At 41.1% G+C, this 14993-nt stretch overlaps 1 protein-coding gene across 8 annotated transcripts in view; it reads left to right on the forward strand.

The window, feature by feature from the left end:
- The window catches only part of MTHFD1L (methylenetetrahydrofolate dehydrogenase (NADP+ dependent) 1 like), a 214307-nt gene that overhangs the window by 118226 nt on the left and 81088 nt on the right, over positions 1–14993 (forward strand). For all 8 annotated transcript variants that reach the window (XR_009558776.2, XM_030853176.2, XM_060283680.2 and 5 more), the window contains 2 exons: positions 43–143; positions 693–870. Coding sequence is in view for 7 of the 8 variants with exons in the window: in XM_030853176.2 (XP_030709036.1) it covers positions 43–143; positions 693–870 (279 nt within the window). In the remaining variant the exon portion in view is untranslated. The remainder of the gene's footprint in view (positions 1–42; positions 144–692; positions 871–14993) is intronic.

Genomic DNA, 14993 nt, shown 5'->3' on the forward strand with positions numbered 1-14993 from the left:
GTTGGATGGGAGGTGATACATGGGGGCCTGGTTTTCTTACAGAACCTCCAGCTGGTGGCAGATGGCTGCTGTAACCTAGAGAAGCAAATTCAGATTGCTCAGCTCTTCGGGGTCCCTGTTGTCGTAGCTCTGAATGTCTTCAGGTAAGTCAAGTGTCCTACTTTAAATGTGGTCATATCGCTGGGCCACCCTGTGAACTAACTGCATTTGTGTTTTGAGGATGTTTGACCTTTTCTCTGCTTCATCTAAAAGGACAGAGAAATACTCTGCTCATTCTATTTGTTTGATTTTCTTTGAATTGGTTTTACTTTAGCAGAAGTGTTTTCAAATGTTATCAGGGAAGTGAAATCTATATAGTGAGTTACCATTTCTTTGGCTTTTTTCTTCTTCTTCTTCTTCGTCTTAATTCCACCCAGCATTTCTGACGGAAAGACTGTGGATGATCAAAGGGATATGTTATGGAATTTTCTCAATAAAACCCTTAACAACTTGAAATATTTGAGTCACGTTGGAGAGGATTTTTCCCCCATGCTTTTCTTAAGGTCTGATTTATTTAAGCACAGTGTAACCACTTCTGATGTTTAAAATATATTCAGTGTTTGGGAGCAAAGTTCTGTATAAGCAGTTAGTCTTTCTTTAAAAACATCGCTAAATGAATACAGATGCAAAACCACAAACGTTTTCATCACCAGGACCGACACCCGAGCGGAGATTGACTTGGTGTGTGAGCTTGCAAAGCGGGCTGGTGCCTTTAATGCAGTGCCCTGCTATCACTGGTCGATTGGTGGGAAAGGGTCGGTGGACCTGGCTCAGGCTGTGAGAGAAGCTGCAAGTAAAAAGAGTCGTTTCCAATTCCTGTATGATGTGCAGGTAAGATCCAACACAATGATAATGGTGCCCAACGGGTCTTGCACCTTAACTGTATGCCAGGCCAGTGCGGAGAGCTGGGCAACAACGGGCAACAACATGGGTTGTCACAACAGCTCTGCAGATAAGGAAACTGAAGCTTAAAGAGGTTAAGCCATCTGACGAGGCCCTATTGCTAAGGGGCCCCAGCTCCTTGCCCCCAAGCCTGTGCTCTACACTCAGCGCAGAGGGGTTTTGGAGTACAGGGTTCAACAGGGTTTGCACAGGAGCAAGACTTTTGAGCAACTTCATAAGGCGTGGGATATCACGGGCAGTATTTTCCTTGTCCGTTTCTGCTATAGCCCATTTGCACCATGGTTTTCTTGAGCTCTGCCTAGTATATTTTTAAAATTTTTTGAATTGTGGTAAAATACATCATAACATAAAATTGACCATCTTTACCATTTTTAGGTGAATAGTTCACTAGTGTTAAGTAGCTTCACATGGTTGTGCAACCACCCTCCTTCTCCATAGGTCTTTTCAAATTGCAAAATCGAAACTCTGTGCCCGTTAAACACTAACTCCCCATTTCTCCTCCTCTGTTGCTGGCTATCTCATACCGGTAAGCCATAAAGTTTGTCCCTTTTTTGACTGGCTTATTCACTGTCTCAGTCCTTTCGGGATGCTATAAGGAATACCATAGTACTGGGTGGCTTATCAACAACAAATTTGTTACTCACAGTCTTGGAGGCTAGGAAGTCTAAGATCAGGGCATCAGCAGATTCGATGTCTGATATGGGCCTGCTTCTTATTTCATAGATGGGAGTCTTCTCACTGTATCCTCATATGGTGGAAGTGGGGAGGGATCTCTCTAGGTTATCTTTTTATAAGAGCGCTAATCCCATTCATGAGGGGTGCACCCACATGACCTAATCACCCCAGAGCCCCATCTCCTAATGACATCAACCTAATCACTCCCGAAGGCCTCAGATGCTAATATATCATCCCATTGGAAATTAGGCTTCAACATACCAATCTGGGGGGACACAAACATTCAGTCCGTAGCACTTACTTCGCATAATGTCCTCAAGGTTCACCCGTGTTATTGCATATGTCAGAACTTCTTTCCTTCTTAAGGCTGAACAGCAGTCCATTGTATGTTTATGCCACTTTTTTGCTATCCATTCATCTGTCAGTGGCCACTTGGGTTGCTTCCACTTCTTGGCTATTGTAAATAATGCTGCTATGAACATGTGTGTAAAACTGCTTCCAGTTCTTTTGGGCGTATACGCTGAAGAGGAGTTGCTGGATTGTCTAGTATCAGCTGGATAATGAGGGTTCAGTCAGAATATCTGAACTTCTCGGGACCTCACTCTTCTTGGTTCATCTTTGCTGCCACCCAAACATCTCCATTCTGGATTTGCTGGCTCCAGCTCTGGCTGTTGGATTTGTCCTCATAGGTAGTCCCTGGTTGCCAGAGTGCTCAGGCTTCAAACTGGTGGCTTCTCTGCTTCCTTCATCCCTCACAAATTCTGTTAGTCTTGAGCCTAGAGTTACATCATGAAGAACACGATGATAACTTTAAGGCAAGGAGGGCTTCTTGTCTGCCAGGCATACGGGCACTTTGTGCTTGTTAACTTCTTTAGTCCTCACTTTCCCGATGGGTAGAAGCTGTTGCTTTTCCCATGTTTTACATACAAGGAAAATAAAGCAAACAGAGGTTAAGTAACCTGCCCTATGTCCCACAGCCAGACAGAGGCAGAGCTGAGGGGGTGTGTGTGGAATGACGGAAGCCATCATCCTGCTGTGTCGTTCAGAATCCACTACTGTGTTCAGAAGTGGGAGTTGGGGTGGGGAGGATTCCTCTCAAACGGGCAGCACCTGAGTGACCCACCAGAGGAAACACCACGATGGGCAAAGAATCCATGCCAAACGGGGTCACTGCGGGTAGTTGGTGACCGTGGGAGGAAGGATTTCAGGAACGAATTAGGATGGTTAGCTCAGAAAAGGTGTGTCGTGTTCAAAGGTCATTTTATGAGAGACCCTAATGTTCTGTCTTATAGAGGTGGTGGGGCAGGATGTGGCAGTGGGGAGGGCAGGGGGCTTGGGTTCTACAGGAAGAAAGATGTCCTGATTAGAAGCTGTTCTCTGGAGATGCTGAGCATAATATAGATGCAGCCCTGCAGTGGGCTCATCACGGGGAAGGAAGCCAACTCAGATGGTGGCTGGCCAAGGTAATCTTGTGTTCCTTCCTGGGCCTTGATGCCCAGGTAAGCCTTGCTGGGTTGAGGGTGATTAGGTCATGAGGGTGCAGCCCTTATGAATTGGTGCAGCTCTTGGCCCTTTTACACAAACAACTGTCAGGAAACCCTCAGACCACCGCCCCACTCTGATCGTGAACCACCCCACTCTGAGCGGCAATGGCAGTTTTTTTGTTCGTTTGTTTCTTTTTAGTATATTTATTTATTTGTTGGCTGCGTTGGGTCTTCGTTGCTGCGCACGGGCTTTCTCTAGTTAGGGAGAGCGGGGGCTACTCGTCGTTGCGGTAGCGCCCGTTGCACGGGCTTCTCATTGCGGTGGCTTCTCTTGTTGTGGAACAGGAGCTCTAGACCCGCGGGCTTCAGTTGTGGCACGCAGGCTCAGTAGTTGCGGCGCACGGGCTTAGTTGCTCCGCGGCATGTGGGATCTTCCTGGACCAGGGCTAGAACCCAGGTCCCCTCCATTGGCAGGCGGATTCTTAACCACTGCGCCACCAGGGAAGCCCCGCAATGGCAGATTTTAAACGAATGATTTCACGAAGTGTGGCTTTTTCAAGGAAACCATCCAAAGTGAAAAGGTCAGTAAATAGAAGCAGTGTTTTGTGAGTTGTGCTTTCTTAAACGTGTACTATCCCTTAAGTGAACCCTTTTCCTTTCCACCAATATCATAATTTTTTTTTCCTCAATTCCCATTTTTTATGGAGATAATGCTGTTAAAATGTCTGCTCTTCTGTGAAAAGGGGAACAGTTTTATAATAATGTGGTCTAAAGTCATATTTGATAGGATTCTTGCCTCCTTTGCCCACGTACATTCCCTTTTCTTATAACACAGAAATTAGACGTGAGCTGCGTAATTGCTTCTTAGAGAATCAGCAGCGCGGCCTATTATTGCTACATGACAGTTTATGAAAAGAGCTATTGCTGCTTCTGGCTCGCCAGGGACTGTCTCCTTGATAGCTCTGTCGCTCACGCTGGTGAGTCGATTTTCGATAATATAAGACCATTTACAATCTTGTCTTGTAACGGTGTAGGAAATCTGAAGTCATCGTTGCAGGCAGTAACAGAGCTCAACCTCCCTCCTGCCACAATTACGTGCGTAGTCAGTGTTGTTGAGCCTTTGTGGACTAAGTAATGGTTTTCTTTTTCTTTTTTTCTTTCTTTTTTGTTTTTAATTTTTATTTAAGTAATAATGGTTTTCTTGAAACGCTTTAATTCCCTTTGTTTTCCCCCCACGACTAGCCCTTTGATGCTAGACAGCTCAATTAGGTATCAGACTGCCCCACAGGAAAAAAGAAGTGACAAAATGCTTTTGGATAAAACACCCTGGTGCCTTTGCTTCTCTGCACAAACTGGGCTTCTGTGTGCCTTTTGCTATCATCCCAGACTCTATTCCACCAAGAATGTATTCAGCGCAGGATTGATGGCCTCTTAGTTCCTGCTCCAGCCCCGCCCTAGTCTTGTGTTACAGGAGAAAGACACCTGAGCTCATTGGAGAAATTGGAAATAGTGTCGGAGCACAGGGCATGATTGCTTTTGTGTGGGGAGTAGAAATCGTCTCAAAACCCCAAAGGGAAAGAGGAGCAGCTCGAGAGAAATAGTGTTTACCTGACCTCAGTGACACTGTGAGGCCGGACAACTCGCAGAGCATGAGGCCTTCTGATGACGGTTCCATTAGTTAAAGCGCGAAACAAGCTGCTCCTCTGACTCGGGAGTCTGTGCTGAACTTTGCAAAATTGAGGGAAGCAGCCATTGTTCTCTAGAGAAAATTCTGCACCTCTTTTACCAGAGTAGCTTCTAGTTCAAGAGGAGGCAACTTTTGTTCATGGTACTAGAGGTGGCTGTTGATTATTTCAGAATAAAAAAAAATTTTTTTATACAGCAGGTCCTTATTAGTTATCTATTTTATACATATTAGTGTATATATGTCAATCCCAATCTCCCAGAATAATAATTTTTTAAATATGGAATAGAAGGCAGTGGCCTAATTGTTCAGAGGACGTTTGTCATGTAAGAACTGATATATTTAAACTTGAACTACGCTGCGTCATTTCCTCTCAACCGTTAATGATGATCACAGCCCCCTTTCCTTTTAAGGAACAGTTAGAAGTCCTCCCCAAAACCTATCTTTTCTATTATTACTTTTGGCAATTATATCTTTACAGGTGACCAATATATCTCCATATCTGCAAGCACCCAGGAAAACAGAATAGCAGATGAAAAAACGAATCTGTATTTACACTTTATTAGCTAACAAATCCCTCTTCCGTACATAATTTCAAGTATATCTCATCCAATCCCATGGGGTGTGCGAGCTCAACTCTGTATCTTAAATGCAGAAATAGGAGTTCAGAGAAGGTGAGGGACGTGCCCCATGACAAATGGACGCTTGATGGAAGAAGTAATGTATTATAGTTAAAAGGGTCATTCAGAATTGAGTTCACATTTTTTTTTTAATTGGAGTATAGTTGATTTACAATGTTGTGTTAGTTTCAGGTGTACAGTAAAGTGATTGTTATACATATACAGATATTCATTCTTTTTTAGATTCTTTTCTCATATAGGTTATCACAGAATATTGAGTAGAGTTCCCTGTGCTATACGGTAGGTCCTTGTTGGTTATCTGTTTTATGTAGAGTAGTGCGTGTATGTTCATCCCAAACTCCTAATTTATCCCTCCCCCTGCCCTTTCCCCTTTGGTAACCGTAAGTTTGTTTTCCATGGCTGCGAATCTGTCTCTGTTTTGTAAGTAAGTTGATTTGCATCATTTATTTAGATTCCACATGGAAGCAATATGGTATTTGTCCTTCTCTTTCTGACTTACTTCAGTATGATAATCTCTAGGTCCATCCGTGTTGCTGCAAGTGGCGTTATTTCATTCTTTTTTATGGTTGAGTGGTATTCTGTTGTATATATGTACCACATATCTTATTTATCCATTCCTCTTTCGGTGGACAGTTAGGTTGCTTCCATGTCTTGGCTATTGTAAATAATGCTGCTATGAACTTTGGGGTACATGTGTCTTTTCTAATTAGAGTTTTCATCTTTTCCTGATATATGCCCAGGAGTAACTATTTTTAGTTTTTTAAGCAACCTCCATACTGTTCTCCATGGTGGCTGTACCAATTTACATTCCCACCAACAGTGCAAGAGGGTTCCCTTTTCTCCACACCCTCTCCAGCATTTACTGTTTGAAGACTTTTTGATGATGGTCATTTTGACCTGTGTGAGGTGATAGCTCACTGTAGTTTTTATTTGCATTTCTCTGATAATTAGTGATGTTGAGCATCTTTCCATGTGCTTTTTGCCATCTGTATGTCTTCTTTGGAGAAACATCTATTTAGATCTTCTGCCCATTTTTGATTGGGTTGTTTGTTTTTTTGACAGAGCTGTTACGAGCTGTTTGTATATTTTGGAGACTAATCCGTTGTCGGTAACTTCATTTGCAAACAGAGTTCAAATCTCAATGGGACCTCCCACTATGGATATAAATGTGGACAACTCTCTGAGCCTCAGCTTCCTTATCTATAAAATAGTGTCTGATATTAACACCAACTTCACCCAGTTGCTGTGAGGACCAAGTGAAATGTCCTGGAGTAAAATGCTGGGACGTAGGAGGCTGGTAATCTATGTTAGCTCTTCCTTCTGTCACTTTCACTTCAGGAAGAGAAGGGGTTTCCTGAATTGACCTTCAAGAATTGTCTTGTGACTCAGGTAACCTGGAGGTCGGGCTGCAGGATTGGTGTCCTGTTCAACTGTGTTAAAACCAGCAATTAGCAGCCCCTAGTGCACCGGGAAAGAAAGGCATTCCCAAATTAAAGCAAGACATTTAGCATTCTTTCTCCATTAGAATTGGGAGCTATTCGTGATTTAATAGAAAGTCAGTAGCTTTTGCAAAGAATGTATGGTACCACCAAAAGTCCATCTGAATATTGTTTGTTAAATCAGGAGTGAAAGTTGAAAACCATCTCCACATCCCTCCATATCCTTCCTCTAAACTCGTAAACATTTAGACGTGTAACCTTGACAGCATGAGAAGATGGTGTTTGTTTTTATTAAAAGGTCTTTCCTGTTCCTTGTGTGAAGCCATTCTCTTGATCACAGCAGGGCTAGAAGCAAGGGAGATCAAAACAGACCAGGAGACTCCATCTAGGGCCACAGCCAGCACCGCGGATTTCTGCACTATTGCACTTTCACTGCCTGTGTGTTTAGGAGCGTTTTCTCCCCTGCTGGCACGGGATTGAGGGCTGGGGGAGTTCGTTGATTATTGAGGAATTATGTATGTTATATTTTTTAAGGATTCAAACCAGTTGTTGGTAGGGTTTTGAGTTATTCTTTAATTGGACTCCGGGCATCAGCCAGCAAACGGAGCCTCAAATTTTAAGGAAATAAATAAAAATGCATATGTATAAGTACTTGTATGTATGTATATAGAGTATTATGTGTGTTCGTGTGTGTATGTGTATATTTTTTTTAATTGTGGTAAAAAAAAGTATGTAAAATGAAATTTCCCATTTTAATCATTTTTAAATATATACAGTTCCATGTATTTAGAATATATAAAAATGTATACATAAATACTATATATGTAGTGTTAATTCATAGAACTTAAAACATACATCTCCATATGTCTTTTGTATTTCATAGTAATTGCTAAACAACAGTCTAAGGAGAAGGGATGACCTTTCTTTTTTTATTTTTAATTCATTAATTTGTGTTTTGTTTTTGGAGTTTTTTTGAATATTATCTTATTTATTTTTTTATACAGCACGTTCTTATTAGTCATCAGTTTTATACACATCAGTGTATACATGTCAGTCCCAATCGCCCAATTCATCACACCACCATCCCCACCCCACGCAGCTTTCCCCCCTTGGTGTCCATACGTTTGTTCTCTACATCTGTGTCTCAACTTCTGCCCTGCAAACTGGTTCATCTGAACCTTTTTTCCAGGTTCCACATACATGAGTTAATATACGATATTTGTTTTTCTCTTTCTGACTTACTTCACCCTGTATGACAGTCTCTAGATACATCCACATCTCAACAAATGACCCAATTTTGTTCATTTTTATGGCTGAGTAATAGTCTATTGTATATATGTACCACAACTTCTTTATCCATTCCTCTGTCGATGGGCATTTAGGTTGCTTCCATGACCTGGCTATTGTAAATAGTGCTGCAATGAACATTGGGGTGCATGTGTCTTTCTGAATTATGGTTTTCTCTGGGTGTGTGCCCAGTAGTGGGATTGCTAGGTCATATGGTAATTCTAAATCAGTTTTCTAAGGAACCTCCATACTGTTCTCCATAGTGGCTGTATCAATTTACATTCCCACCAACAGTGCAAGAGGGTTTGCTTTTCTCCACACCCTCTCCAGCATTTGTTGTTTGTAGATTTTCTGATGATGCTCATTCTAACTGGTGTGAGGTGATACATCATTGTAGTTTGGATTTGCATTTCTCTAATAATTAGTGACGTTGAGCAGCTTTTCATGTGCTTCTTGGCCATCTGTATGTCTTCTTTGGAGAAATGTCTATCTAGGTCTTCTGCCCATTTTTGGATTGGGTTGTGTGTTTCTTTAATATTGAGCTGCATGAGCTGTTTATATATTTTGGAGATTAAACCTTTGTCCGTTGATTCGTTTGCAAATATTTTTCCGATTCTGAGGGTTGTCTTTTCGTCTTGTTTATGGTTTCCTTTGCTGTGCAAAAGCTTTGAGGTTTCATTAGCTCCCATTTGTTTATTTTTGTTTTTATTTCCATTACTCTAGGAAGTGGATCAAAAAAGATCTCGCTGTGATTTATGTCAAAGAGTGTTCTTCCTATGTTTTCCTCTAAGAGTTTTGTAGTGTCCGGTCTTACATTTAGGTCTCTAATCCATTTTGTGTTTCTTTTTGTGTATGGTGTTAGAAAGTGTTCTAATTTCATTCTTTTACATGTAGCTGTCCAGTTTTCCCAGCACCACTTAGTGAAGAGACTGTCTTTTCTCCATTGTATATCCTTGCCTCCTTTGTCATAGATTAGTTGACCATAGGTGCGTGGGTTTACCTCAGGGCTTTCTATCTTGTTCCATTGATCTGTGTTCCTCTTTTTGTGCCAGTACCATATTGTCTTGATTACTGTAGCTTTGTAGTATAGTCTGAAGTCAGGGAGTCTGATTCCTCCAGCTCCATTTTTTCCCCTCAAGACTGCTTTGGCTATTCGGGGTCTTTTGTGTCTCCATACAAATTTTAAGATTTTTTGTTCTAGTTCTGTAAAAAATGCCATTGGTAATTTGATAGGGATTGCATTGACTCTGTAAATTGCTTTGGGTAGTATAGCCATTTTCACAATATTGATTCTTCCAATCCAAGAACATGGTATATCTCTCCATCTGTTGGTATCATCTTTAATTTCTTTCATCAGTGTCTTATAGTTTTCTGCATACAGGTCTTTTGTCTCCCTAGGTAAGTTTATTCCTAGGTGTTTTATTCCTTTTCTTGCAATGGTAAATGGGAGTATTTCCTTAATTTCTCTTTCAGATTTTTCATCATTAGTGTATAGGAATGCAAGAGATTTCTGTGCATTAATTTTGTATCCTGCTACTTTACCAAATTCGTTGATTAGCTCTAGTAGTTTTCTGATGGCATTTTTAGGATTCTCTGTGTATAGTATCATGTGATCTACAAACAGTGACAGTTTTACTTCTTCTTTTCCAATTTGGATTCCTTTTTTTTCTTTTTCTTCTCTGATTGCCATGGCTAGGACTTCCAAAACTATGTTGAATAATAGTGGTGAGAATGGACATCCTTGTCTTGTTTCTGATCTTAGAGGAAATGCTTTCAGTTTTTCACCATTGAGAATGATGTTTGCTGTGGGTTTGTCGTATATGGCCTTTATTATGTCGAGGTAGGTTCCGTCTGTGCCCACTTCCTGGAGAGTTTTTATCATACATGGGTATTGAATTTTGTCAAAAGCTTTTTCTGCATCTATTGAGATGATCATATGGTTTTTATTCTTCAATATGTTAATATGGTGTATCACATTGATTGATTTGCGTATATTGAAGAATCCTTTTATCCCTGGGATAAATCCCACTTGATCATGGTATATGATCCTTTTAAAGTGTTGTTGGATTCTGTTTGCTAGTCTTTTGTTGAGATTTTTGCATCTGTATTCATCAGTGATACTGGTCTGTAATTTTCTTTTTTTGTAGTATCTTTTTCTGGTTTTGGTATCAGGGTGATGGTGGCCTCTTAGAATGAGTTTGGGAGTGTTCCTTCCTCTGCAATTTTTTGGAAGAGTTTGAGAAGGATGGGTGTTAGCTCTTCTCTAAATGTTTGATAGAATTCACCTGTGAAGCCATCTGGTCCTGGACTTTTGTTTGTTGGAAGATGTTTAATCACAGTTTCAATTTCGTTACTTGTGATTGGTCTGTTCATATTCTCTATTTCTTCCTGGTTCAGTCTTGGGAGGTTATACCTTTCTAAGAATTTGTCCATTTCTTCCAGGTTGTCCATTTTATTGGCATAGAGTTGCTTCTAGTAGTCTCTTAGGATGCTTTGTATTTCTGTGGCGTCTGTTGTAACTTCTCCTTTTTCATTTTTAATTTTATTGATTTGGTACTCTCCCTCTTTTTCTTGATGAGTCTGGCTAATGGTTTATCAATTTTGTTTATCTTCTCAAAGAACCAGCTTTTAGTTTTATTGATCTTTGCTATTTTTTTTTGTTTCTATTTCATTTATTTCTGCTCTGATCTTTATGATTTCTTTCCTTCTCCTAACTTTGGGTTTTGTTTGTCCTTCTTTCTCTAGTTCCTTTAGGTGTAAGGATAGATTGTTTATTTGAGATTTTTCTTGTTTCTTGAGGTAGGCTTGTATAGCTATAAACTTCTCTCTTAGAACTGCTTTTGCTGCCTCCCATAGGTTTTAGATCATCGTGTTTTCATTGTCATTTGTCTCTAGGTATTTTTTGATTTCCTCTTTGATTTCTTCAGTGGTCTCTTGGTTATTTAGTAACGTATTGTTTAGACTCCATGTTTTTGTGTTTTTTAAGCTTTTTCCCCTGTAATTCATTTCTAATCTCATAGCGTTGTGTTCAGAAAAGATGCTTGGTATGATTTCAATTTTCTTAAACTTACTGAGGCTTGATTTGTGACCCAAGATGTACTCTATCCTGGAGAATGTTCCGTGCGCACTTGAGAAGAAAGTGTAATTTGCTGTTTTTGGATGGAATGTCCTATGAATATCAATTAAATCTATATGCTCTGTTGTGTCATTTAAAGCTTCTGTTTCCTTATTTATTTTCATTTTGGATGATCTGTCCATTGGTGTACGTGAGGTGTTAACGTCCCCCACTATTATTGTGTTACTGTCAAGTTCCTCTTTTATAGCTGTTAGCAGTTGCGTTATGTATTGAGGTGCTCCTGTGTTAGGTGCATATATATTTATAATTGTTATCTCTTCTTGGATTGATCCCTTGATCATTATGTAGTGTCCTTCCTTGTCTCTTGTAACATTCTTTATTTTAAAGTCTATTTTATGTGATAAGAGTATTGCTACTCCAGCTTTGTTTTGATTTCCATTTGCATGGAATATCTTTTTCCATCCCCTCACTTTCAGTCTGTATGTGTCCCTAGGTCTGAAGTGGGTCTCTTGCAGACAGCATATATATGGGTCTTGTTTTTATATCCATTCAGCAAGCCTGTGTCTTTTAGTTGGTGCATTTAATCCATTCACATTTAAGGTAATTATCGATATGTATGTTCCTATGACCATTTTCTTAATTGTTTTGGGTTTGTTTTTGTAGATCCTTTTCTTCTCTTGTGTTGCCCACTTAGAGTAGTTCGTTTAGCTTTTGTTGTAGAGCTGGTTTGGTGGTGCTCAATTCTCTTAGCTTTTGCTTGTCTGTAAAGCTATTGATTTCTCCATCAAATCTGACTGAGATCCTTGCCGGGTAGAGTAATCTTGGTTGTAGGTTCTTCCCTTTCATCACTTTAAGTATATCATGCCACTACCTTCTGGCTTGTAGAGTTTCTGCTGAGAAATTAGCTATTACCTTTATGAGAGTTCCCTTGTACGTTGTCATTTTTCCCTTGCTGCTTTCAATAATTTTTCTTTGTCTTTAATTTTTGCCAGTTTGATCACTATGTGTCTCGGTGTGTTTCTCCTTGGGTTTATCCTGTATGGGACTCTCTGCACTTCCTGGACTTGGGTGGCTATTTCCTTTCCCATGTTGGGGAAGTTTTCGACTATAATCTCTTCAAATATTTTCTCGGGTCCTTTGTCTCTCTCTTCTCCTTCTGGGACCCCTATAATGCGAATGTTGTTGCATTTAATGTTGTCCCAGAGGTCTCTTAGGCTGTCTTCATTTCTTTTCATTCTTTTTTTTTATTCTTTTCCACAGCTGTGAATTCCACCATTCTGTCTTCCAGGTCACTTATCCGTCCTTCTGCCTCAGTTATTCTGCTAGTGATTCCTTCTAGTGTAGTCTTCATTTCAGTTATTGTATTGTTCATCTCTGTTCGTTTGTTCTTTAATTCTAAGTCTTTGTTAAACATTTCTTGCATCTTCTCGATCTTTGCCTCCGTTGTTTTTCTGAGTTCCTGGATCATCTTCACTACCATTATTCTGAATTCTTTTTCCGGAAGGTTGCCTCTCTCCACTGCACTTAGTTGTTTTTCTGGGGTTTTATCTTGTTCCTTCATCTGGTACATAGCCCTCTGCCTTATCATCTTGTCTATGTTTCTGTGAATGTGGTTTTTGTTCCACAGGCTGCAGGACTGTAGTTCTTGCTTCTGCTGTCTGCCCTCTTGCTGGTGATGTGATTCTATGTATATAAAACTCAGCATTCTGCTAGTGTTGGACGGTGTCCTGCAGAGGCGGGGGGTGGCTGTGGCTCACCGTGAGGACAGGGACACAGGCAGCAGAAGTTCTGGGAAGTACTCCTTGGCGTGAGCCCTCCCAGAGTCTGCCATTAGCCCCACCAGAGGTGATGACCTTTCTTTCTATGCCCTTATCCCTGTGCTGTTGTCTCCTTCTCAAGGCCTTTGACCTCCTCTGGCTCTTTCCTGCTTGTCCTCAGACCTGCGCTTGGTCTGCCTGTTCCCACCAGTCCTTTCTTGAGCCCTCTCCTTTCCTCCTTTTGTGCAATTGAATGTTTGGCATGTTTTGTAGGAAGCTGTCCCTTATTTTTCCAGTCAGTTAAGTATCTCATTCAGAATCCGTGTCTCTTCCCTGTGCTCTCATGTTCTGCTGTCTTATTTCTGGTTGAGCTCTGGTCATCCATCCCGAACTGCTTCTAGCCCTTCCCTCATCAGCCTCTTCTCCTCTTGCCTCCTTTTCATGATTCAGCTCCAAATTCCCACACTGCCTCAATACCACATCCTTCTGCAAACACATCTTAGATCACTATCAAAACTAGATTGTTTCCAACACTGGCCTCTAGGTTCTTTGTCCAGACTCCTTTGGCCAGCAGTGTATCACTCACCTCCTTGGCCCACCCCTACCGCTGCCTCACCCATCTGTGTTTGACAGGTCTCTTCAGATCTGAACCTACTGTTAGATCCAACCCAACTTTCTCAATGCATCCTATTCAGCCCTTTGTGATACTGGCAAAGCATCCCACAGCTTTGTCTCCTTGAAGCTAGAAATAGCACCTGATGAGAAAGGAACAGTGGTCTATATCTATTTCAATTGTACATGTCACAAGGATTCCTTTGATTTCATTTAAATGCTTTCTTCTAACAAAAAATGGAATGTCACTGTGGCAAAAGTTTCTAGAAATGCATTTCATCCAAAATTATGGGCCAAGCAAGAAAGACAGGGATGTAAAATGAACTGTCAGTGTCCCACCACGTGTTACCTAGTCACCTTCTGCCATCGTTCCATCCATCCCTTGGTCTTTCTGACTTAAATTCAGATGACACGAGAAGACTCAGTAGGGAAAGCATCCATTTTCTCAGCCTGAAAAGCAAGCAACTTTATTTAAATATTATCACAGGTGTATTAAAGACCACTTGAAAAGGAAAACAAACGACAACCTTAGGACTGGGGGAGGAAATCACTCAAAACAGCACAGGCTTCCACTCACCCCAGGATCTGAGAGGTTAGGGATTTGTCTTAGCAATCATTTTATTTCCGAAAATGATTTATTTTTCCTTTCATGAAAGTAGTTTACTCCGCCCTTGAGTGAGACGTTCAATCTTAGACCAGAAGATTTTTCTTTGACAGCCCTGCTCCAGTAGATGAATGAGGGAGGTATGACTCCTGCCCAGGAAAACAGAGGCCAGGCTGCACCTCGTGTTCATTCACATTAGTCTCACAACACACTGAGGTTTGCACGTAACTTCATGCCAGGAGGAACAACAGGTGTGTCATACATGCATATCATTAGGCCAAGCAAGTGCTCAGGCCACTACCAGCCCTTCCCCCTCCTTTGGGTGAGATCATTAAAATCACCTGTTCCTGTATATTGCTTTCTTTTGGCGTTGCTGTAATGTTCTGTTTAAGAGTATACAGCACAGGGCTTCCCTGGTGGCGCAGTGATTGAGAGTCCGCCTGCCGATGCAGGGGACACAGGTTTGTGCCCGGGTCTGGGAGGATCCCACATGCCGCGGAGCGGCTGGGCCCGTGAGCCATGGCCGCTGAGCCTGCGCGTCCGGAGCCTGTGCTCCGCAACGGGAGAGGCCACAACAGTGAGAGGCCTGCGTACCGAAGGGAAAAAAAAAAAGAGTATACAGCACAGGGAACTCTGCTCAATATTTGTAATAACCTAAATGGGAAAAGAATTTGAAAAAGAACAGATACATGTATATGTGTAACTGAATCCCTTTGCTGTACACCTGAAACTAGCACAACATTGTAAATCAACTATACTCTAATATAAAATAAGAATTAAAAAACAAAACAA

Source organism: Globicephala melas, chromosome 14 (assembly GCF_963455315.2).
Source record: "Globicephala melas chromosome 14, mGloMel1.2, whole genome shotgun sequence".
NCBI lineage: Eukaryota > Metazoa > Chordata > Mammalia > Artiodactyla > Delphinidae > Globicephala > Globicephala melas.